General features: G+C 39.5%; 1 protein-coding gene across 1 annotated transcript in view; it reads right to left on the minus strand.

Moving 5' to 3' along the window:
- Nucleotides 1-11860: 11860 nt before the first annotated feature.
- Nucleotides 11861-24085, minus strand: part of CRISP1 (cysteine rich secretory protein 1) — a 28411-nt gene continuing 16186 nt past the window's right edge. Inside the window, exons 3-8 of the mRNA XM_061398392.1 lie at nucleotides 22963-23091; nucleotides 19195-19285; nucleotides 17750-17898; nucleotides 13816-13907; nucleotides 13543-13631; nucleotides 11861-12321 (exon numbers count right to left, since the gene is read on the minus strand). Coding sequence (XP_061254376.1) covers nucleotides 12194-12321; nucleotides 13543-13631; nucleotides 13816-13907; nucleotides 17750-17898; nucleotides 19195-19285; nucleotides 22963-23091 — 678 coding nt within the window. The 3' untranslated portion in view covers nucleotides 11861-12193. The remainder of the gene's footprint in view (nucleotides 12322-13542; nucleotides 13632-13815; nucleotides 13908-17749; nucleotides 17899-19194; nucleotides 19286-22962; nucleotides 23092-24085) is intronic.

Raw genomic sequence — 24085 nt, forward strand, 5'->3', positions numbered from 1 at the left:
GAAGCACAGGCAAGACAGGAAAAATAGATGAATTGAAAAGTGAAGAAAGTGAACATGAAGTTGCTCTGCTGCTGTGGGTGGTAATGTAAATCATGCGGTTGCTGTGGAAGAGAGTACAGTTGTTTCCCCAAAAATTTAAAAAAGAATTACCAATGATGCAGCAAAAAGCAGGAACTCAGAGACATTTGCTCACACATGCTCATAGTGGCATAATCTCAAAGGCCAAAAGGTATAAACAACCCAAATGGTCATTGACAACAAGTGTATAAACAAAAGGTGGCATATTACATAATACGGAATTCTGCATTAAAAAGGATTGATATTCTGACATACGCTGCAAAATGAATGGGCACATATTTGAATGTATTTGCTTTATGAAATAAGCTAATCACACAAAGACAAATACTGTATGTTTCCACTTCTATGAGGAACTTAGGATAATCAGACTGATAAATACAGAAAGTAGAGTATACATTCCAAGAACTGGGGGAAGGGGAAAACGAAGAGTTATTGTTTCCTGGGGACAGATGTTAAGTTTAGGAAGATTAAAATGTTCTGTAGACGAATGATCGTGATGGTTGTACAACGATGTGAACTGACTTTATGCCACTGAACATTAATGCCATATAATGGTAAAAATGGTTTGTTTTATGGGAATCTCTGTACTCTAAAGGGGTTGTTGCTTTTGTTTAGTCACCAAGTCGTGTCCAACTCTTTGTGACCCCATGAACTGTAGCCCGCCAGGCTCCTCTGTCCAGGGGATTTCCCAGCCAAGAATACTAGAATGGGTTGCCATTTCCTTCTCCAGAGAATATTCCCTCTCCAGAGAATATTCCCAACCCAGGGATCGAACCTACATCTTCTGCATTGGCAGGTGGATTCTTTACCACTGAGCCCCCAGGGAAGTCCCAAGTCATATATTGAGGGAACCATATTTCAATGGATTCCAAATTATAAGTCATTTTAGTTATAAGTAATTCAGAAAGTGTAATTTGCAATAAGACAGTAGAATGATTTCAGTTGTTCCCACCTTTTTGTCACATATGCTTATAGCCACTGAAGCAATGTGCACATTTTCCAGCGCACAGTTTGCCTGTTTATAATAGTTAGTGACTATGTTCTCATCTGGCGATGTCCATTCCCCCTTCAAAAAATAGATTCATAGCAACAGCCTTCAATTGCATTTGACCATGAAATTCGATCTGTCCATTTCTAATGACTTCCAAAAATACTCTGAAAAGAGGAAATAGGGCTAATTCTACAAAAATTGGGCATATTATTCAAGAATATTTTCTTGTTTTTATTTAAAAAATACATCACTGATCTTGTAAATGACATCCTATAAAAGGAGGCCAACTCAGTTGTATCTGTCCCGGCAATATTCTCTCCTGTCATGAATGAATTTGTGGAACTCATGTTTGGTGAGGAGTTGGCATGCAAACTTTGCAATCAGATCAGTCATTTTAGTCTGTGCCAATTGCAGGCTGAGCTGGATGGAAAAGGTTGAAAGCAAACCAGAGAGGCTTATGAGTTGTAAAAAGTGAAGAAGAACTAAAGAGCCTCTTGATGAAAGTCAAAGAGGAGAGTGAAAAAGTTGGCTTAAAGCTCAACATTCAGAAAACAAAGATTATGGCATTTCAGTCCCATCACTTAATGGCAAGTAGATGGGGAAACAGTGGAAACTGTGGCGGACTTTATTTTTTGGGCTCCAAAATCACTGCAGATGGTGACTGCAGCCAAGAAATTAAAAGACGCTTATTCCTTGGAAGGAAAGTTATGACCAACCTAGACAGCATAGTCAAAAGCAGAGACATTACTTTGTGAACAAACGTCCGTCTAGTCAAGGCTATGGTTTTTCCAGTAGTCATGTATGGATGTGATAGTTGGACTGTGAAGAAAGCTGAGCACCAAAGAATTGATGCTTTTGAACTGTGGTGTTGGAGAAGACTCTTGAGGGTCCCTTGGACTGCAAGGAGATCCAGCCAGTCCACCCTAAAGGAGATCAGTCCCGAGTGTTCATTGGAAGGACTGATGTTGAAGCTGAAACTCCAATACTTCGGCCACCTGATGCCAAGAACTGACTCATTTGAAAAGACCCTGATGCTGGGAAAGATTGAAGGCAGGAGGAGAAGGGGATGACAGAGGATCAGATGGTTGGATGGCATCACCGACTCAATGGACATGAGTGTGGGTAAACTCCGGGAGTTGGTGATGGACAGGGAAGCCTGGTGTGCGGCAGTCCATGGCGTCGCAAAGAGTCAGACACGACTGAGTGACTGAACTGAACTGAACTGAACTGATGAGTTGTAACAAGGCTGGTGCCTTGAAACCAGCCACTCAGAGGTGTTCATCATGCATGCCCTTGATAGAAACATTTATTCACTTAGCCATCCACTCATGATGTGGGCTCCTGAGTGAGCATGGTATTCCAGGGTGGTCTGCCTTTCCCTGGGATGAGAAGACCTGCATTGCTAGTTTATAGATCTGAGTCCCACACTGTCTCCCTGGTCTACAGTTGTGCAGTTTCAGTCTCCTCCCTCCTTTTCAACCCCAGTCCCCTCTTGCATCTCAGGTTCTCAATGGAGTGGCCATGGCTGCCAGTTCAGAGTAGTTCACGGTATGTAGCAGTCAAATCTGGGGAGTCCACCCAACAGCTGTCCCCGCCTTCATCTTCACAATGTCTGTCTCTTCTCTCAAAAATACTCGAACTCTTATCTGAACTCTCCACACCAAGAAGATGAATACAACTTAGAAGAACACAGAAACGTGTATACATCCCTTGGCTTTAATACGTTTAAACATCTGCAGTGGCCAACTAATGTCATAGAGCTGCTTCTCCATGTCAAGCAATGTAAGTCTTCAGCAATCCAGGCCATGTTGATTTCTGCCTCACGTCAGGAGAATATGAATGTGAGTAATTCAGAAGCCTGAGGTGAACACAGTGTGTCACGAGGGATTATGGAGAGAAGATGAAGTTAGAAGTCAGAGGTATTGTTTCCTGCTTTAATTGTTTCTTCCCTGTCCCTGGCAATATGCCTTCTCGTAAATGCAACCAGGATTAGGAATTCATTCTAATCATTTATAAGCAGTTTTACCTTCGGCATGATTTTTGATTTCTTTGTATTTCAGCTTCTACATGTGTAAATGTGACCCATTTGTTCATACTCAAAGCTTGCTCCAAAGATTTAATAAGATACCCCATGCAATACAATTGTGAAATGCTAAATGTGATACTACACACACAATTAATAAACGACAACTTGGATGAGAAGCAAGTATAGTGTTAGTATGTCCATTGACATGTGAAAAGTAAACATTAATAGTGAATACAATACCAGGATCTGTATATAAACATTTCCCTTATTTTTTCTTTGCAGCAACTCTACAAGGGAGGTGCTATTATCCTCATTTCAAAAGAGGAAACTGAATCTCAGATATGTTATCATGCAGATGTGAGGAACAGCTATTGTACAAGATGGAGAACCTCTTTATCAGCAGGTGTGGGGTATTTTATCTCCCTAACACTTGTTTTCTCATTGTGTACATCCACTTAAAGAACCTGGGTAGCACATCACAGCATCCACTCAAGCAATCATCTGCGAGTTAGGAAGTTAAGTTCCAGTCCTATTCATTTGGTAACCTGCTAATTCATTTGGTTCCTTACATTCACTGTATCTGTGTGCAATTACATCACCAACAAAAAGTGGATTTTTCTTTTTAGAATTTTGTGTAAATTATTTAGCTCATCTTTAGAACAATGTTTGGGAGACAAATTAGCTTAGATTTTCGGTTTTCCCTGGCACCCAAAGAAATTTAACAATCAGTCATGTGTATACACTGCCATCTTTTGGTTATTTCCTAGAATTACCCATCGTGTTACGGAATTTACTGAGCTATGTAATGAAGTAACTCATTAGCCTGGCCTCAGAGTAAGAATGTGGTTTGCAGGTTTTAATCTAATCATATATGAAAATACCTGATTTTGTCCTGGCTTCATCTGACTGAATGAATAGATATCACAGTACACGCTGCATTTAGGGTATAGGATCGCTCAGCTATGGGAATATCATTATAATCATTAGGAGAGAAATCTTGCCTATTGTGAGCAGGTTACCAGATGAATAGGACTGGAACTTAACTGCCTAACTCGCAGATGACTGCTTGAGTGGATGCTGTGTTGAGCTACCCAGGTTCCTTTCTACAATGCAGGACATACTTCCCCAGTCGCTGGGAGTCACCCACAGACAGCCCTACCTTGTGCCCTCTCTAAGAATTAACTTCGCCCATGAACAGCCCACACATAAGAACTGATAGCTGTGGGAATGGTAACTACCAGGCACCTCTCTCCACATTGGGGCAACTCTGAAGGGCCATCCTAGTTTTATATTTACCGTGGGATTAGCCGAAGACTCTCTTGTGACTGCCTTCCAACCCAGCTTCTCCAGGTGTACAATCCTGTTTCTCTCCCTGTGTCCACAGGGATGTGTAAATCTGGAGATTTTCCCCCAGTAAGTGTCCTGCCAAGGAATCTCCATTCCACACTCTGCCTACCTACTTGCAACTTGATATATACAGTTTGTAGTTCAGACCTCTTTGAGGGAACTCTCCAGGACATTACCTCTGATTAATATTGAAAAGATATTCCTGTTTTGTGTGGTACATCTCTGATTAAAATCACAAGAGCGTGTTCACTGTATTTGCTCCAAAGATGTGAATTCTGGCTTGAACAAATGATTCTGTTTAATCAGGTTCTAATCCTATAAACTGATTCTTCTTTCTTTTTTTTTTATTTTAGGAGGGGGTGTTTGTGTTTTTCTCTTCACCCCCATTCCTGTTCCTTTAATATGTTGCTGCTAATTTTATCAATTCCATCTCATATATGCCCTATGCATTTTTATGGGACAGCTCATCCCCTATATTCCTTTTGACATGTTATGTAGTTTTAAGAATGTTTTAATTTTATCATTTTTTTGATCTCTCATACCTGATGCCAAGAGCCAACTCATTGGAAAAGACCCTGATGCTGGGAAAGATTGAAGGCAGGAGGAGAAGGGCACGACAGAAGATGAGATGGTATCACCAACTCAGTGAGTTTGAGCAAACTCTGAGAGATGGTGAAGGACAAGGAAGCCTGGTGTGCTGCAGTTCATGGGATCACAAAGAGCCAGACGTGACTTAGCAACTGAACAACATACCTTTGCACCTTGGCACTTGGTTTCATAGCACCTAGTTGGCTCACACACGAGGTTTATAGTGGAAAAGACAAGTTCTCTCTTTCTTTATGGGATGCAAGGGAACTGGGAAATAGACTTGCCAACATTTACTTATCTGGTTGCACCAACTGTCTTAGAATCTGGATGTCTTAATTCTCACAGCATCTTAGTCTCTGGGCTACTGCCCAATGAAGATAGCCATGAAATGAATCTTGTTAACCAAAAATAACTTGTTAAACAAAGTTTGATATACGGGGGATACTGACTAGCCTCACATTCGCTGGGAGTGTGGCGTTGTGTTCACCCTGCTGCTGCTGCTGCTGCTGCTAAGCTGCTTCAGTGGTGTCCAACTCTGTGCGACCCCACAGATGGCAGCCTACCAGGCTCCCCCGTCCCTGGGATTCTCCAGGCAAGAACACTGGAGTGGGTTGCCATTTCCTTCTCCAATGCATGAAAGTGAAAAGTGAAAGTGAAGTCGCTCAGTTGTGTCCGACTCTTCACAACCCCGTGGTCTGCAGCCCACCAGGCTCCTCCGTCCATGGGATTTTCCAGGCAAGAGTACTGGAGTGGGGTGCCATTGCCTTCTCCGGTGTTCACCCTAGATCTCTCAAATGAGGATCCCAGAGAAGGGAGGTCAGGGATGTGTGCTTTACCAAGTTCTTCAGTTGATTCTTAATACATTCAAATTTGAGAAGCACTGTCTAATGAAATTAGACTGTCTGTTGGAATTATTGCTCTGTTATTTGCTAACTGTATGAAGTGGGGAAAAGTTACTTATGTCCTCTTGATCTCTGTTTCTCCTGAAATAGCATCGACTGGTCCGTGAGGATCAGACTTTAGTACAGGCATACCTTGGAGATACTGCAGGTTTGGTTCCAGACCACTGCAATAAAGCATATATGGCAATATAGTGAGTCATAGGAATTTTTTTTGTTTTCTCAGTGCATAGAGTAGCTATGGTTACATAGTGCTGTAGCTTATTAAGTGTGTAGTATTAGCTTTATGTCTAAACAATGTACTTGTGCATGCGTGTTCAATCATGTCTGACTCTTAGTGACTCTAGCCCACCAAATTCCTCTGTCCATGGGATTTCCCCAGCAAGAATACTGGCGTGGGTTACCATTTACTACAGTAGGGGATCTTCCTGATCCAGGGATCAAACTGGCATCTCCTGTGTCTCTTGTATCTCCTGTACTAGTAGGCAGATTTTTTACCACTGAGATACATTAAAAATGTACATACCTTAATAAAAAACATTTTATTGCTAAAAAATGCTAACCATCATCCGAGCCTGCAGTGAGTCATATCAGTAATGATACAGATCAGAGTTCTTGGCCTTTCCCCAACCAGTAGAAATTGATAAGTGCCCAGATAAGAAATTCAAGAAAGTGAAAGTGTTAGTTGCTCAGTTGTATCTGACTCTTTGTGATCCCATGGACTGTTGTTGCCCACCAGGCTCCTCTCTCCATGGAATTCCCCAGGCAAGAATACTGCAGTGGGTTTCCACGCCCTCCTCCAGGGGATCTTCCCAACCCAGGGATCGAACTCAGGTCTCTTGCATTGCAGGCAGATTCTTTACCTTCTGAACCACCAGGGAAGCCCAAGAAATTCAGGCATGGCTTTATTGGGGCCCCTGTTGCAGCAGAGGCGTGAGAACAGACAACAGGTTCCCATGCTTGCTCCATGAGGTGGGGCAACTTCATTCCTTATAGGGGGTGAAGGTAGGGGTGTGTCCAGGGGTCAGGCTGGAGGAGCAACTTAGGCTGCTTGCCCAACCCTTTGGTGGTATTCTGTGCAGAGGGCATGTGCAGTACCCTGCTTTGGCTCCTGACACCCTGTTTTTGCTCCAGGCTCTTCAGAAGGGGCAGCTGGTTTTTTTGTTCTTTTTGTATCATGTTATCTGTAATTTTCCCCAACAGTCCATGCACAAAGTTATTTTGAGTCTCTCACAGTTTCTTTGTATTTTGTTGCTCAAGGAGACGTGTGCCTAGGTGCAGTCATCACAGCAAAGCGTCCCAGGTCCCAGCCTGTCCCGGCGTGTCGCATCTCCTAGGCCTGGTTGTGTCTGCTGCAAATGTGTTGGTAGGCAGGGTGAGCCCCCGGCAAGGCTGATTCTGAGGCCAGGCCTGAGCTCTGCAGGTCTTGTGGCCAGGTCCAGCGACAAACTGCTGGGGGTGGTGCTGTGGTGGGCTGGGCTAGACCCCTCTGGGGTAGGAGCTGCTTTGAGGAGGATTCTGGTTCAGTCTGAGGCCATCCCCTGAGTGTGGAAAACCAGTCCCAGCCAAGGTTGCCCACTGGGTGTGGCAGGGTGAAAGCTGCTGTGGAAGAGGGCTGGCCAGGGAGGGTGGGTTGAGAGGGGCACACGTGCAGGGGAACACCGGGCAAGGCAGGTGACCGTAGCCTGGTAGATGGCAAATGTCAGAAAGGTACGCCCAGAGCCCGACCAGTTAGGTTGAAGGAGAATGAAAGATAAATGGTTCCTGCCAGCTCTTTGATCCCTGGAGATAGCTCCAACGGATCCACACTCCTTGGCACTTTCTGTAAAATGAATCAATGAATTTCCTTCATGTCTGGTGGAGGTGCTTTTCAAACTGCTGCCTCTGTGCAGGGACTTGCAAAGAGTGAGTTTGAGCAGAGGCTCAGTTGTCTATAGCCCTCAGGCCCTTCTGGACATAAGCCCTGTTGGCTTTCAAAGACTGTGTTATGGGGGCTCACCTTCCCACTGCAGGGGTGCCTAGTGTGGGGTGCACACCCTTCCTCCTCGGGGAGGACCTCTACCCTTGTGATGTCCCCTCCTGCTTGTGGGAGTGGGGGTCCTAAGTAGATTCTGTCTCTTCCCCTCTTACCTGTCTCAATGTGGTTTTTCTTTTTATAGAGCTAGTTGTAGAAGAGCTGATAACCACATATTCAATACTCTTTTGTGATATAAATACTCAGCAAATAGAATAGAAAGAAACCACCTCATCTTAGTAATGGCTGTGTATTCTTTTCATTTCCATGAGAGACCCCAGTTCAGTTCAGTTCAGTCACTCAGTCATGTCCGACTCTGCGACCCCATGGACAGCCAGGACTTCCTCTCCATCACCAGCTCCTGGAGTTCACTCAAACTGATGTCCGTCGAGTCGGTGATGCTATCCAACCATCTCATCCTCTGTTGTCCACTTCTCCTCCTGCCTTCAATGTTGCCCAGCATCAGGGTATTTTCCAGTGAGTCAGTTATTTGCATCAGGTGGCTGAAATAGTGGAGCTTCAGCTTTAGCATCAGTCCGTCCAATGAATATTCAATTATTCCAATAATCCTAAAGGACTGATTTCCTTTAGGATTAACTGGTTTGATCTCCTTGCAGTCCAAGGGACTCTCAAGAGTCTTCTCCAACTCCACAGTTCAAAAGCATCAATTCTTTGGCCCTCAGCTTTCTTTATGGTCCAACTCTCACATCCATGCATGACTACTGGAAAAACCATAGCTTTGACTAGACAAACTTTTGTTGGCAAAGAAATGTCTTTGCTTTTTAATACGCTGTCTAGGTTGGTCATAGCTTTTCTTCCAAGGGGCAAGCATCTTTTAATTTCATGGCTGCAGTCACCATCTGCAGTGATCTTGGAGCCCAAAATCAAAGTCTGTCACTATTTCCATTGTTTCCCCATCTATATGCCATGAAGTGCTGGGACCAGAGGCCTTGATCTTAGTTTTCTGAATGTTGAGTTTTAAGCCAACTTTTTCACTCTCCTCTTTCACTTTCATCAAGAGGCTCTTTAGTTCTTCTTCGCTTTCTGCCATAAGGGTGGTGTCATCTGCGTATCTAAGGTTATTGATATTTCTCCTGGCAATCTTGATTCCAGCTTGTGCTTCATCCAGCCTGGCATTTTGTAGGATGTACTCTGAATATAAGTTAAATATGCAGGGTGACAATATACAGCCTTGACGTACTCCTTTCCAGGTTTGCAACTTGTTTGTTGTTTCATGTCCGGTTCTAATTGTTGCTTCTTGACCTGCATACAGGTTTCTCAGGAGACAGGTCAGGTGGTCTGGTATTCCCACCTCTTGAAGAATTTTCCACAGTTTGCTGTGATCCACACAGTCAAAGGCTTTGACGTAGTCAATAAAGTAAATGTAGATGTTTTTCTGGAACTCTCTTGCTTTCTTGATGATACAATGGATGTTGGCAATTTGATCTCTGGCTCCTCTGCCTTTTCTAAATCCATCTTGAATAAAAATTGTGAATGATAAAAATAATAAAAGTTAATAGCTAGCACAACATGTCAGGATCTGTTAGGAATTCTGTATATATTTTCCCATACTTTATCCTCACAGCAGCTCTACAAGGGAGGTGCTATTATTATCCCCATTTGCAAATGAGGAAACTGAGATGCAGATATGTTATCAGGTTGATGTCAGCAACAGCTAATCTACAAGTAAGATGAAAGGAAGAACCTCTTTATCAATAGGTGTGGGATGAATAATCTAACACTATTAGAGTTATCCTTTTTTCGGTACATCCACTTAAAAGAGTGACCTATTGCCCACAAAGTGTGGAGGCCATTTTATTTTGTTCTCATCATAATGTTTTTATGAAAATCATTGAGCTACTTTTTAAAGAATAATTTAAAAATAGCGTAACAGTTGTTTTTCCTTGGCTTCAAATGTTTAGTGATCATATGTATATGCTGCCATCTTGTGGTCATTTCCTGGAATTAGTCTTTATGTGAATGAACTTTCTAAACTGGGATAAATACAGCCTGGTGCAGAGACAAAAACATGGTTCTACAGCTTTTAATTATTACACACCACAAGATATATTTCTTTTTCCCCCAGTATGTGTACTTTAGAAAATACATATTTCTATCAAACTATATGTGCCTGCATGAGTTGAATTGACAGAAAATATCCAAACAGGGTATAAGATTTTCTGGCAAAGAGAATACTAATGCCGTGAAGAAATCTTGCTGTTATGACCAGGCTGACAAATGCTTAGAACAATGACTTACAAAATAAGCACTTGTCTATCTGCACATCTTGAAGCATTTTCAACACATGCCTCCATATACATCTGCATAGAAATGAGTTTTTATATAGAGGTCTTTTAATTGAGAATCAAGATGAGTTACATTTGCCTGTTGCATTAAGCCAAGACTTTCAGTTTCCTTGTGACCTGAATCCATTTTTGTGCCCATTTGCTCTGCACTACAAACCCAACAACCTAACTAGGTTTTTGCCATCAAGGATGCTCTTTACTACCTTTGCTTTTCAGGGTTTCTGGACATCCATGAGCATATGTGCGCACGCACACACACACATCTGCTTGTTTTCTTTTTTTAAGTGAAAGCAAGTATATTTAAAGCAATACACATTCCATAAACAGAGTGTGGGCTATCTTCACATACATTTGTTTTTAACAGAACAATGTATTTCAGTTCCTGAGTCCAGTCTTGACACTCCCCCTGACATAGACCTTGGGTATACCATGAAATTTCAAGTCTACAGGAAAGAGTGCTGCTGTGTCCACAAACACTCCTGATAAGCTGGGGTCATTGGAGTGATGTTGGGAAGTAGTCAAAAAGTTGATCTTGTGAAAGATTCATAAACAGAAACCTCAGTGAAGTAGAATCAGGAGACATGACGAGGGGGGCTTTCATGCCCTACAGTGGTAGCAGAGCCCATCAAGAAAAAGAAAGCTCCCTCTTCCTTCCTTCAAAGACTTTTCAATAAAGAGCCATGAACTCTGTTTACTGTGGTCCTCTGTAGTTCCTTTCCTCCCTGTAAAGGCATCTTTCTTCCTTGCCAAGTGGGGACTTGCATGTGGCTCCCCGTAGCTGCCCACTCCAAATTGCAATTCTCAGCTTAATCTGAATAAACTCACCATTGCTGGAGAAATATCTGGCAGTGTATTTGTTTCAATTCAGCACACTATATGCTTGTGTCACACCTACTTGGAGATATTTTGCAGTATGAAGCTCGTTTGGGGTAACAAAAAATTTTTCAGTCTTGAAGTAAAACCATTTCTACTGCTTCTTTCTTTTACTTGGTATGACAAATGATAAAAACCTAGAGAATTTTCTTTTATATAAGCTTTCAGAAAGAAAGAGCACATTTACCAAAAAATACCTGAAATGAAACAAAATACCACGTATTGTGCTCTCTGTGTAGCCATATGCTTCACTAGGTTTCTTTAATATTCCAGTTCAGTTGGAAATAAAGGAGGGAATATCCTCTATGTATGGATTACCCCTTGCATGTAATCCATGCTGAATATTTATTTTGTTAAACTAAGCACTCACACAGTTTTCTTGCCCTGCTCTACAAATGTGTATAGATATGGCAGAGAAACAGTGAGACCTTAAATCACTTCCCATTAACCAACATTTACCTTTCAAGTAATGAGACTGGATTCTTTGTTTGCTTTGTGGATTATTTTAATGGTTGATTTAAGGTAGACATGAAGTTAAGAAGAGATGAATTATTAGTGTATGTTAATTGTGCAGGGAAGACAAATACCACGGAAATTGGAGACCTGGGAAAGCAGGAGAAGAAGTTAAACAGGGAAAGACCCTCCTTTAGCACAGTTTACTGAATCAGTTATCCAATCCATTGAATCATGTCAACCTGAGAACTAGACATCACATGATTTAAATATGAGGCAGGTGTTGAACTCTTCATATTTTAATCATATTTCATTCCATATTTCATGGTTCTATCACATTTCATCAATCATATTTCACTCCAGTTTTAAGAAAGTTTAAAACAATGTTGCTTCACAATGTATCAGAACAGGAGTGAAGGGCATTGTTGTAAATATACTGATGCCCATATATGATCCATGGGATTGCAGAGAGTCAGACACAACTGAGTGACTACACTTATATATAATTAGTGAAAATTAGTATCTCAGGTGTAATTAAAACCAGTTGAAATGCATCAGAAGCTGCTGGAGCAAAGGAAGGATGATCCAACAGCACATTACAGTTGCAAATAAAAAAGGCTATTTTATCTCAGTTTGACACATACAACTAGCTTTGCAGAGTCTTTGAACTGACAGGTGGTTGCAGCCAAGACGTTGAGTTTGTGTATTACAGTTATTGTATTCATCGTAGTAGATGCAAGGGTTCGCTGAAAGGAAAAAGAAAGGTTACACCATATCGACTCAAAAGCTCATCTCTCATCTTCTTATGCATTTGTAGGTGAGTAAAAGGCTTAAGAGATGTATATTCTGTGTTATAGAGTCAATATTATTAAGTAATACTTTTTTTCTTTCTACTCTCATTTTACTTCTATGGCATTTTTCATTCCATTCTAGACATTGATTTTGTCTCTTGGATAAAAAACAAAACAAAACAAAAAAACTACCCCATTACTCTGTAGCAAAGATAATTAGTAGATATTTTATTTGTCTTCAGCTACATTTATTTTCAGAAATGAGTTACTAAAGTGACAGGAAGAAGAAGAAGGAAAAGAAGGAGAAGAATGACAGAGAAATTGATAAAGGAAAAGAGATTGCATTTTTCCTTGCTTTAAAAGCAAATGAAATGGAGTGGTCAGGTGAAGGAAAATAAACCTTTTAGTCTTCCAAATCTGCAGATAAAGGATATTTTTTGGTGGGGAGGGGGGATGTTTATTATTTCTCCATAAACTTACTGCAAGTTAAGTTACAAACATATCCCCATGGACTAGTAAATTATGCCTGAAGAAAACTTCAAAAAAAGATACTTTTGTTACCTATGGAAATGAACATGGAATTGGAACCCATTTAGTTAATACTACATTTTAGGTAAGATTTGCTTAAGAAATAAAAAGATGTACAGTGAATAGTATGATCATCAGCTCATGTCTTCCAATGTGTCCATGGAAACTTAAAAGTATAAGGATCACTCAGTAAAAAATTACTACCTGTTCTGATAAGTGGACAGGCAGGTAGAGGGGTTATGGCCAAAGAGCAACCTGAGAACCCTGGTAACCTGAAAGCAAGATGTCTAACTTAAGGGCTGCAATAACAGAGCCAAGAAACTTTTTATATAAAGAGCAGAAAAAAAATTATATTAACATCTTATCCAAGATGCCCTTATTATAGGGTGAGAACTTTAAGTTTTAGGGTGGAAAGTTGAGTTTAGACATGAATGTTCTAATTTCCAATCCAATAGATTTAATCATTGGTCTTCTGGGTCACTTTGGGAGTGGGGGAAGGGAAATCAGATAATGTTAATTATTCCTTTGGGATGATTGAGAAAAGAGTAATATTATAGAAAATTGTAATATTATTAAACATTTGATTTTAATGACCCATGGCTCCTAGATCAATGATCAATATTAAGCACACTGAGATGTAAAACTTACTACATAGTTTATCTTCACAGTTATTTGGACAGTCTCCACATGGACTTCCCTTATTATAAGGTAAATTCTTCTTGTCAGGATCATTTCCCCTTAAAAAAGAACAAAGGAAAAAGTGGTCTAATAAAATTCCTTTTTGAAAAATGCAAATAAAATTTTCCTCACTCTTGAAAATCAGTTAAAATAATTTAAAACAAATGAATTTTGAGAAACTAGATGAGGTAAGGGAAATGTATTTCTAAAAGTTATGTGAAACTAAAGCTGTATAATACATACTCATGACAATAGTGACAAATGTAGAGATAGTGAATTCCTTTATGACACGATGACATGCCACAGCCAATAAGATAAGAAGTGGCCCAAACAACCTGTAAAGATAAGATTATTATATTAATAATTTGGTGTTTTGTTACATGATTACAATATGAATATTGTTATCCATGATTGAAAATAAACAAAATTACTAGAGCTAATCAATGAATATAGTAAAGTTGCAGGATATAAAATCAACACACAGAAATCCCTTGCATTCCTATACACTAATAATGAGAAAATAGAGAAATTAAGGAAACAATTCCATTCACCATTGCAACGAAAAGAATAAAATACTTAGGAATATATCTACCTAAATAAACTAAAGACCTATATATAGAAAACTATAAAACACTGATGAAAGAAATCAAAGAGGACACTAATAGATGGAGAAATATACTGTGTTCATGGATCAGAAGAATCAATATAGTGAAAATGAGTATACTACCCAAAGCAATCTATAGATTCAAGGCAATCCCTATCAAACTACCAACGGTATTTTTCACAGAGCTAGAACAAATAATTTCACAATTTGTATGGAAATACAAAAAACCTCGAATAGCCAAAGCAATCTTGAGAAAGAAGAATGGAACTGGAGGAATCAACCTGCCTGACTTTAGGCTCTACTACAAAGCCACAGTTATCAAGACAGTATGGTACTGGCACAAAGACAGAAATATAGATCAATGGAACAAAATAGAAAGCCTAGAGATAAACCCACATACCTATGGACACCTTATCTTTGACAAAGGAGGCAAGAATATACAGTGGAGAAAAGACAATCTCTTTAACAAGTGGTGCTGGGAAAACTGGTCAACCAGTTGTAAAAGAATGAAACTAGAACACTTTCTAACACCATATACAAAAATAAACTCAAAATGGATTAAAGATCTAAACATAAGACCAGAAACTATAAAACTCTTAGAGGAGAACATAGGCAAAACACTCTCCGACATACATCACAGCAGGATCCTCTATGACCCACCTCCCAGAATATTGGAAATAAAAGCAAAAATAAATGGGATCTAATTAAACTTAAAAGCTTCTGCACAACAAAGGAAACTATGAGCAAGGTGAAAAGACAGCCTTCAGAATGGGATAAAATAATAGCAAATGAAGCAACTGACAAAGAACTAATCTCAAAAATATACAAGCAACTCCTGCAGCTCAATTCCAGAAAAATAAACGATCCAATCAAAAAATGGGCCAAAGAACTAAATAGACATTTCTCCAAAGAAGACATACAGATGGCTAACAAACACATGAAAAGATGCTCAACATCACTCATTATCAGAGAAATGCAAATCAAAACCACTATGAGGTACCATTTCACACCAGTCAGAATGGCTGTGATCCAAAAGTCTACAAGCAATAAATGCTGGAGAGGGTGTGGAGAAAAGGGAACCCTCTTACACTGTTGGTAGGAATGCAAACTAGTACAGCCACTATGGAGAACAGTGTGGAGATTCCTTAAAAAACTGGAAATAGAACTGCCTTATGATCCAGCAATCCCACTGCTGGGCATGCACACTGAGGAAACCAGAAGGGAAAGAGACACGTGTACCCCAATGTTCATCACAGCACTGTTTATAATAGCCAGGACATGGAAGCAACCTAGATGTCCATCAGCAGATGAATGGATAAGAAAGCTGTGGTACATATACACAATGGAGTATTACTCAGCCATTAAAAAGAATACATTTGAATCAGTTCTAATGAGGTGGATGAAACTGGAGCCTACTATACAGAGTGAAGTAAGCCAGAAAGAAAAACACCAATACAGTATACTAATGCATATATATGGAATTTAGAAAGATGGTAATGACAACCCTGTATGTGAGACAGCAAAAGAGACACAGATGTATAGAACAGTCTTTTGGACTCTGTGGGAGAGGGAGGGGGGCATGATTTGGGAGAATGGCATTAAAACATGTATAATATCATATAAGAAACAAATCACCAGTCCAGGTTCGATGCAGGATACAGGAAGCTTGGGGCTGGTGCACTGGGATGACCCAGAGGGATGGTATGGGGTGGGAGGTGGGAGGGGGTTCAGGATGGGGAACACATGTACACCCGTGGTGGATGCATGTGGATGTATGGCAAAACCAATACAATATTGTAAAGTAAAAAAAAAAAAAGAAAAGAAACACACATCCTTTTAGGATGCTTTGAGCATGGCTTGTTAGGAGGTCAAAGAAACAGAAAGATTCCCATGTGTCTAGATATCGTGCATACATATATGCATACTTGGGTGCCATCACTGACCCTGAGTTATGTTCTTCTTCTTCTTATCAAATCTGTATGGAAAATATAGTAACATGATGAAGACTGGTGATTGCATAAAAATTAGAGCATGGCAGCAACCTTGCTTAATCATCAAAAAAGTGTCATGGTGGAGAACAGTGAGTTGGCCCTTGAGAAAAAAAATAAGTCAGGTTCAAAATCCATCTCTGCCACTTCCTGGTGGGATGGTATTTACCAGCTTGTTTTATGTCTCGAAATCTCATTTTATTCTTTGTAAAATGAAATATAATAATACTAGCTTCTACATCATAGGTATATGGTGGGGATTGAATAAAAAAAACTTTCACGTGTTTGGAAGAAGAAATATTAAATTACTGTTTCAGAGTAATAGAGCTCATGTTCTTTTGATGGAAATAGTGGGTCTCGTCTACTTTTACCTAAAAGAAAAGGAAAGTAGGAATTGTTGTCTCACATTGTCATATTTTCAGCTCTCTGGGTAATAATTTTATTTTTATCCTCTGATAGCATAAATTATAAATAAATGGCCTGCTGCTCCTAAGTCACTTCAGTCATGTCCGTCTCTGTGCGACCCCATAGACGGCAGCCCACCAGGCTCCCTCGTCCCTGGGATTCTCCAGGCAAGAACACTGGAGTGGGTTGCCATTTCCTTCTCCAATGCATGAAAGTGAACAGTGAAAGTCTAATGTTATACTATTCTTAGATTCCTGGCACATACTACTTGTGTCCAATGATATCGATCTTAAAATAAGAATGCTATAAGCATGTCCCTGGTCGTGCAGTGGTTAAGACTGCACTTCCACTGCTCGGGGTATGGGTTTGATCTCTTGTTGGGGAATTAAGATCCCACATGCCACGTGGCCAGGTAAATAATAATAATAATATGGAAGAAGAATTCTACTTGCTAGTCTTTATTTAGAAATGTCTGCTTTGCTTTAGAATAAGTGATTAAGTTTATGTTTTTTAAATGTGCTATCTTTGTAAGCTTTTAACATTAATCTTAAGTAGGTTTTATTGTGAGTAGATTTTATTACAGATTTTGTGTCACAGCTGAGTCTTCTGCTTGGGGCATAACATTGTTTTATCATTTGTATTTCTTGCATATTAAATATTTAAATCTATCCATTCTGGATGAGTTTTGTTAATTTACATCTTGTTGGAAAATAAATCACCTGATTTAGATATTCAAAGTCATTTTTGTAGAATTAATTTATTACCTACACTGAAGCCCAGTGGTATTTTAAAAGTATGAATCAGGTTAAATCATTCTTCTGTTTAATGACTTCTACTACATTCAAAATACAAGATAACATTTATAATAGCTAATATGGCTCCAATGATAAGGCCCTTCCCTCTGTGTTCATCTCCTTCAGCTCTTGAAGGTATCATGGTTCAGTCTCCTTCTCCAACCCCTTCTTTAGTTTTTTCTAAACTAAAGAAGTCCTTGAACATACCCAGATCCCAGATAATGGTTTCCAAGTATTATTTCCCACTAAAAGTTAAGAAGTATCTTTGAAGACAGTAAATTTGCAAAAAATGGGTAGAATGATTTCCCATGGTTCTTATTTGCCTATTTTCCACACACCCTTAGAGTCACTTAATCAACAGGTATATTGGCCAGCACACAGTTTACCTGAGTGTAATGGTCAGTTGTCACGTCATCATCTGTCAATGTCCATTCCCCATACTGGAAATATTTAGACTCACTGTACCAGATCCTGATCACATTTGACCATGAGATAGGATAAGATGTCAGATGCATATTTTCTCCACAAAAAGTATCTAAGAGGAGGAAAAAGGACTAGGTTATACTTTACGAAGCTTGGAAACATTTTACAAGGATACCTTCCTCACTTTTATTTTAGAAATGTTTCACTGGTCATCCAAACAATGTTTGACAAGAGGAGGCCAACCCAGCTATATTTAGCTAACAATTTTCTTTCTCATTAATGAATAAACATGTGGTGCTCAGGTTTGCTGAAAACTGATGGTAGGAAATGATCTGCAAGCTTGGAAATCAGATCAACCAACATTTTAGTTTCTGCCATGTCCAAGCTGATGGAGAAAGACGAAACCAATCAGAACAGTCTATGAGTTGTAACCAAGTCCATGCCTCGAAAGCAACCACACGAAGTATTCATCATGCAAAGACCTTGGAATAAACATTTGCTCATTTGGCCATCCATTCACTTGTGATGTGGGCTCTCAATCAAACGTGATGTTTGGTAGTAAACTGCCTTCCTCTGGGGCAGGGAAGACTCATATTGCCAATTCACAGCTTAACAGCATTGAGTAAAGATGCCCCAAAATCTTTAAATACAAAGTGTTATTAATGTCTGCTCATGTAGGAGACACTAATGGCTTTTCAGGAAACTAGCAGTGATCAACCTAATATATATGCCATGAGATGGGTTTATTTTTGAGCATCTAAACTTGTTCTTATGGGCAGCTCCACAGAGTTGAATATGACTCACTTCTTAAATAAAGATAGCTCGTTCCAAAGGTAAACATAGTCCCATGGTAATATTGTGAGTAGCTGAAATAACTATGGGCTTCCCAGGTGGTGCTAGTGGTAAAGAATCTGCCTGTCAGTGCAGGAGATGTAGGAGCTGCGGGTTACATCCCTGGGTTGGGAAAATCGCCTGGAGGAGGGGATGGAGAGGAACCCACTCCAATATTCTTGCCTGGAGAATCCCACGGACAGAGGACCTGGTGGGCTATAGTCCATAGGGTCACACAGAGTTGAACACGACTGAAGTGACTCAGCATGCATGCACAAAATAACTACATGGAGTGGGAACCTTCTAGCTATACAGCTTTTCATCTGTTATTATTGTATTCAACTATCCTATGATATTGAGAGCTTTGACTCTTTTCTTTTGGTGATCAGAATCAGGAATTTAAAAATTTGAATATCCAAATTCAAAAATTATCAGTAATGAAACAGTGCTATGAGTCACTATTCATTGCCATTTATGGGGTAAGTGTAGACACATGCTAGATGACTTAACTTACCCTTACCAAGTTACTGAACAATTCCTGAGGACTTTTGAGCAAAAAGGTGAGTTGTATACCTACTCGTAATTCGCCTCTTGAGTGCATTGCTTTGTACCAATTCACAATCCTTTGACAACATTCTGGCATTTTGTGCAGCTTCTTCACTCCAATTCTACAAGTGAAATACAAGCACATGGCCTTAATAACATTTCTATGATAAGATTCTAGTTCATTCTTTCTAAAAATACAAGGCTAGCAATATTTTCAATTGTGTAGGCTAACAATTGAATTCTCTTAAATATTTTGGTTGAAAGCACCTCTCTTAAATATTTTGGTTGGAAGAGGAAGACAAATCTTTCAGTCCATTGTTTTAACCCTTGAAGTTACAAGATCAAAACTTGATAATAATATTCAGATGTAGCATCTTTTTCTGAAATATTAGCATTTAAGTAAATGCTTCCATTAAAATAGACAAGTTAGAAATCCATCCCATTATTTATTAATAGTTTTACCTTTGACACATTATTAAATCTCTTTGAATCACAGTTTCTTCATCTGTAAAATATGCCCCCTAATTCATACACAATAGTTTGTTCAAAAATTTTAAGTTTTTAATTTGGATAATTCATGCAATACAACTATGATATAATAAATCTTATGCTACATGCTCAATAAATAAGTATTGCTGTGATTAGAAACAAATATAGTGTCACATAACTCCATCTAAATTATGAATAATAATAGCAAATCATAATTCTATCAGTTCCTTTCTCTCCATGCCCTATGCATTATTTATGGAAAAACTCAATTCCCATATTGTCTTTTAAAATGTTACTCAGTTTTACTGGTGCACTTTATCATATTATTGATCTCTCATACCTTTGCATCTTAACACTTAAATATATTAATTTTATATATTCTATATATTCAATGCTGTGCTGTGCTTAGTCACTCAGTTGCGTTAGACCCCTTGAAACTCCATGGATTGTAGCCTGCCAGTCTACATGGGGATTCCCCAGGCAAGAATACTGGAGTGGGTTGCCATGCCCTCCACCAGGGTATCTTCCCAACCCACAGATTGAACCCAGGTCTCCCTCATTACAAGCAGATTCTTTACTGTCTGAGCTACCAGGGAAGCCCAAGAATATTGGAGTGGGTAGCCTATCCCTTCTCCAGGGGTCTTCTTGACCCAGGAGTTGAACTGGGGTCTCCTGCATTGCAGGTAGATTTTTTACCAGCTGAGCTACTAGGGAAGCCCATATATTTAATACTATGTTCTAATATTTCCTCTGTATTTACCTTGAATACACAATAATAATGTCTCTGAAATCAGAGACTATATTTTCTGTTCACTCTATAAATCCTTCACTACCTCCTAGCTACACTTATTTGCTCATTTTGAAACTGAGGATTTAGAACCCTGTTTGTCCTAAGGAAGGTAAAGTGTTAAGAGCTGGTCCCTGGAGCTGGCCATTCATATTTGAATCTGTTTTTATCCAGTACTTAAGACTTTGGATGAGATACCTAATTTCTCTGATGTTCAGGTTTACCATCTGTAAAACAGAGATGATAGTATCATTTACATCACAAGATGATTGAGAGAATTAAATGAAATAACACAATAAGGCTTCAGCAATATGTGAACCGTGAACTTCCAGATGTTCCAACTGGTTTTAGAAAAGGCAGAAGAACCAGAGATCAAATTGCCAACGGCCGCTGGATCATCAAAAAAGCAAGAGAGTTCCAGAAAAACATCTATTTCTGCTTTACTGACTATGCCAAAACCTTTGACTGTGTGGATCACAATAAACTGTGGAAAATTCTAAGAGAGATATGAATACCAAGCCACCTGATTTGCCTCTTGAGAAACCTATGTGCAGGCCAGGAAGCAACAGTCAGAACAGGACATGGAAGAACAGACTGGTTCCAAACAGGAAAAGGAGTACGTAAAGGCTGTATATTGTCATTCTGCTTACTTAACTTATATGCAGAGTACATCATGAGAAACACTGGGCTAGATGAAGCACAAGCTGGAATCAAGATTGCCAGGAGAAATATCAATAACCTCAGATATGCAGGTGACACCACCCTTATGGCAGAAAGTGAAGAAGAACTAAAGAGCTTCTTGATGAAAGTGAAAGAGGAGAGTGAAAAAGTTGGCTTAAAGCTCAGCATTCAGAAAACGAAGATCATGGCATCCAGTCCCATCAGTTCATGGGAAATAGATGGGGAAACAGTGGAAACAGTGGCTGACTTTATTTTTCTGGGCTTCAAAATCACTGCAGATGGTGATTGCAGCCATGAAATTAAAGGACGCTTACTCCTTGGAAGGAAAGTTATGACCTACCTAGATAGCATATTAAAAAGCAGAGACATTACTTTGCCAACAAAGGTCCATCTAGTCAAGGCTATGGTTTATCCAGTGATCATGTATGGATGTGAGAGTTGGACTCTAAAGAAAGCTGAGTGCCAAAGAATTGATGCTTTTGAACTGTGGTGTTGGAGAAGACTCTTGAGAGTTCCTTGGACTGCAAGGAGATCCAACCAGTCCATCCTAAAGGAGATCAGTCCTGGGTGTTCATTGGAAGGACTGATGCTGAAGCTGAAACTCCAATACTTTGGCCACCTGATGCAAAGAGCTGACTCGTTTGAAAAGATCCTGATGCTGGGAAAGATTGAGGGCAGGAGGAGAAGAGGATGACAGAGGATGAGATGATTGGATGGCATTGCCGACTTGATGGACATGGGTTTGGGTGGACTCCGGGAGTTGGTGATGGACAGGGACGCCTGGTTTGCTGCACTTCATGGGGTAGCAAAAAGTTGGACACGACTGAGCAACTGAACTGAACTGAATGCAATAAGATTCTAGAAGAATGTCTTTCAAACTATAGTAAGTATAATATGCTATCAGTTACAATACTCACAATGCAAAAATGTGTATGCTGGCTGCTGGCTTTTATTATTTTGGGTTCTAAGGTGACCAAGAGATATATTTCAAGATCATTTTTCCATTTAATCTTTTCCTCCTTTTTTTTTTTTTTTTAACATTTGCCTTATCTTTTCTTATATATAAGCTAAGTTGCTTTAGTCATGTCTGACTCTTTGTGACCCTTTGGCCTGTAGCCCACCAAGCTTCTCTGTCCATTGTATTTTCCGGGCAAGAATATTGGAGTGGGTTGCCATTTCCTACTCCAGGGCATCTTTTCAACCCAGGGATCGAACTCAGGTCTCTTAAGTCTCCTGAATTGGCAGGAGAATTCTTTACCACTAGTGTTTGAAACAAGGAAATAGATTTGCCAATATTTGCTCATCTAGCTGCACCACCAGGTTAGACCATGGGCATCTTGATTCTCAGAGCATCTTAGCCTCTGGGCTACTGCCCAATGAATACAGCTATGAAGTGCCTCTCCAAATGCATTGTTAAAGCGTCTGTAGCATCTGCCATACTGATGATACTGACCAGCAGCACCAGCATTATCTGGGAGCTTGGAATGGTATCCATCTCAGACCTCCTGAATCAGACCTCAGAGTGTGGGGCCCAGGGTCCTGTGCTTCATTAAATTCTTCAGCGACTCAAGCATACTAGAGTTTGAGAAACACTGTCCTAGGGTCCATTAAGAATGAAATTACACTTCCTGCGATGGATGTGGCTCTGTCACTTACTAACTCTGTGAGTTTGGGAAAGCTACTTACCTCCTCTGAGCCTCTGTTTCTTCTGCTGCTGCATTATAGGTTTATTTGTGAAGACCAGACTTTTAGTATATGGAAACCAAATAGCACTTAATAAAATCTCAGTAAACACCATTACTATCATTGGCATCATCATGGTTGCTGTTTAATTAATCTTACCATTTTCAGCATGTTGCTGGCTGGTGGAGATACTCCTCTCCTGAAGATGTTATGTGCAGTAACAATTTCTTCTTGGACAGCCTCCAGTTCTGTAAGGAGTGTATCATATGGAACTTTGGCTGGTTTTGTCTGTGACCAGAAAATTAGTAATTAGTCTTGCTTCTTTTAAGTGGAATTTGTAACACATAGTATATTACTTGTAGACTTCGTGAGATAAATTTATAGTTTATGTTGAATAAATAATGTTCTACAGCACTTTTCACTCTAAGACATCTCAGTAAGCTAGTTTCCGTTGCTCCAGTATTAGTTTTGAGGACTTTTGAATATCAATCTGACATTACACGAGTCTACAGAACAGTGCACTATGATAGGATTGTTTTTCAGATTTATAATTGGTATTTTGGACCATATTGAGGCACTTCTATCGGGCAGTATGAACCATAGTGGAAAATGTTTTGATACTATTATGCCTTTTACTGCCTGACTTCCCTTCCTTGGTGCATTCTCCACCCCACCTCCTGCAAGTGTTCTCTTTGCATCCCAAATAAACCACTCACATTTGAATATTGTTTAAAGGTATGTGTCTGGGAGAATCTAAATATTCATCACTGAGTACAAAACCTTCAGGATCTTCAACCCAGACTGTGCATCTTTGTCTGAGTCATATGAGAAAACATTGATATTTGTATCAGCATATGTACACACAATATAGAATTCAAGTCAACTACAAACTAAAATGTTTCATTTGTTTACCTTTTATCCTGTAGCTTACTAAGAAGAACAATTAATGGCTTTAATATTTTAGGTTAGCATTAATTTGTGTAAAGAACATCTTCTTTTATGTGTGTGTGTGATTCACATGTATTTATACTATTTTTTTTTAAGTGAAAAACTTATGTGGCATAATTTGAGTGGTATCTATGTATTTCTCAACTACCACAGGGCTATCAACAGTTTCTGAATGGATAGGATTCAGCCATACTTTGCTCAAATATAGTAGTTCTTGTCTTATATTTTGTTTAAAAATTTAAGGATATTGGGAGAAGACAAAACTATAAAATCATTACACTTCTCTAGAAACTGTCCCCTGTGGATGTCATTTCTTCAAAAACACACTCATAAG

This window comes from Bos javanicus, chromosome 23 (assembly GCF_032452875.1).
Source record: "Bos javanicus breed banteng chromosome 23, ARS-OSU_banteng_1.0, whole genome shotgun sequence".
In the NCBI taxonomy this organism is placed as follows: Eukaryota; Metazoa; Chordata; class Mammalia; order Artiodactyla; family Bovidae; genus Bos; species Bos javanicus.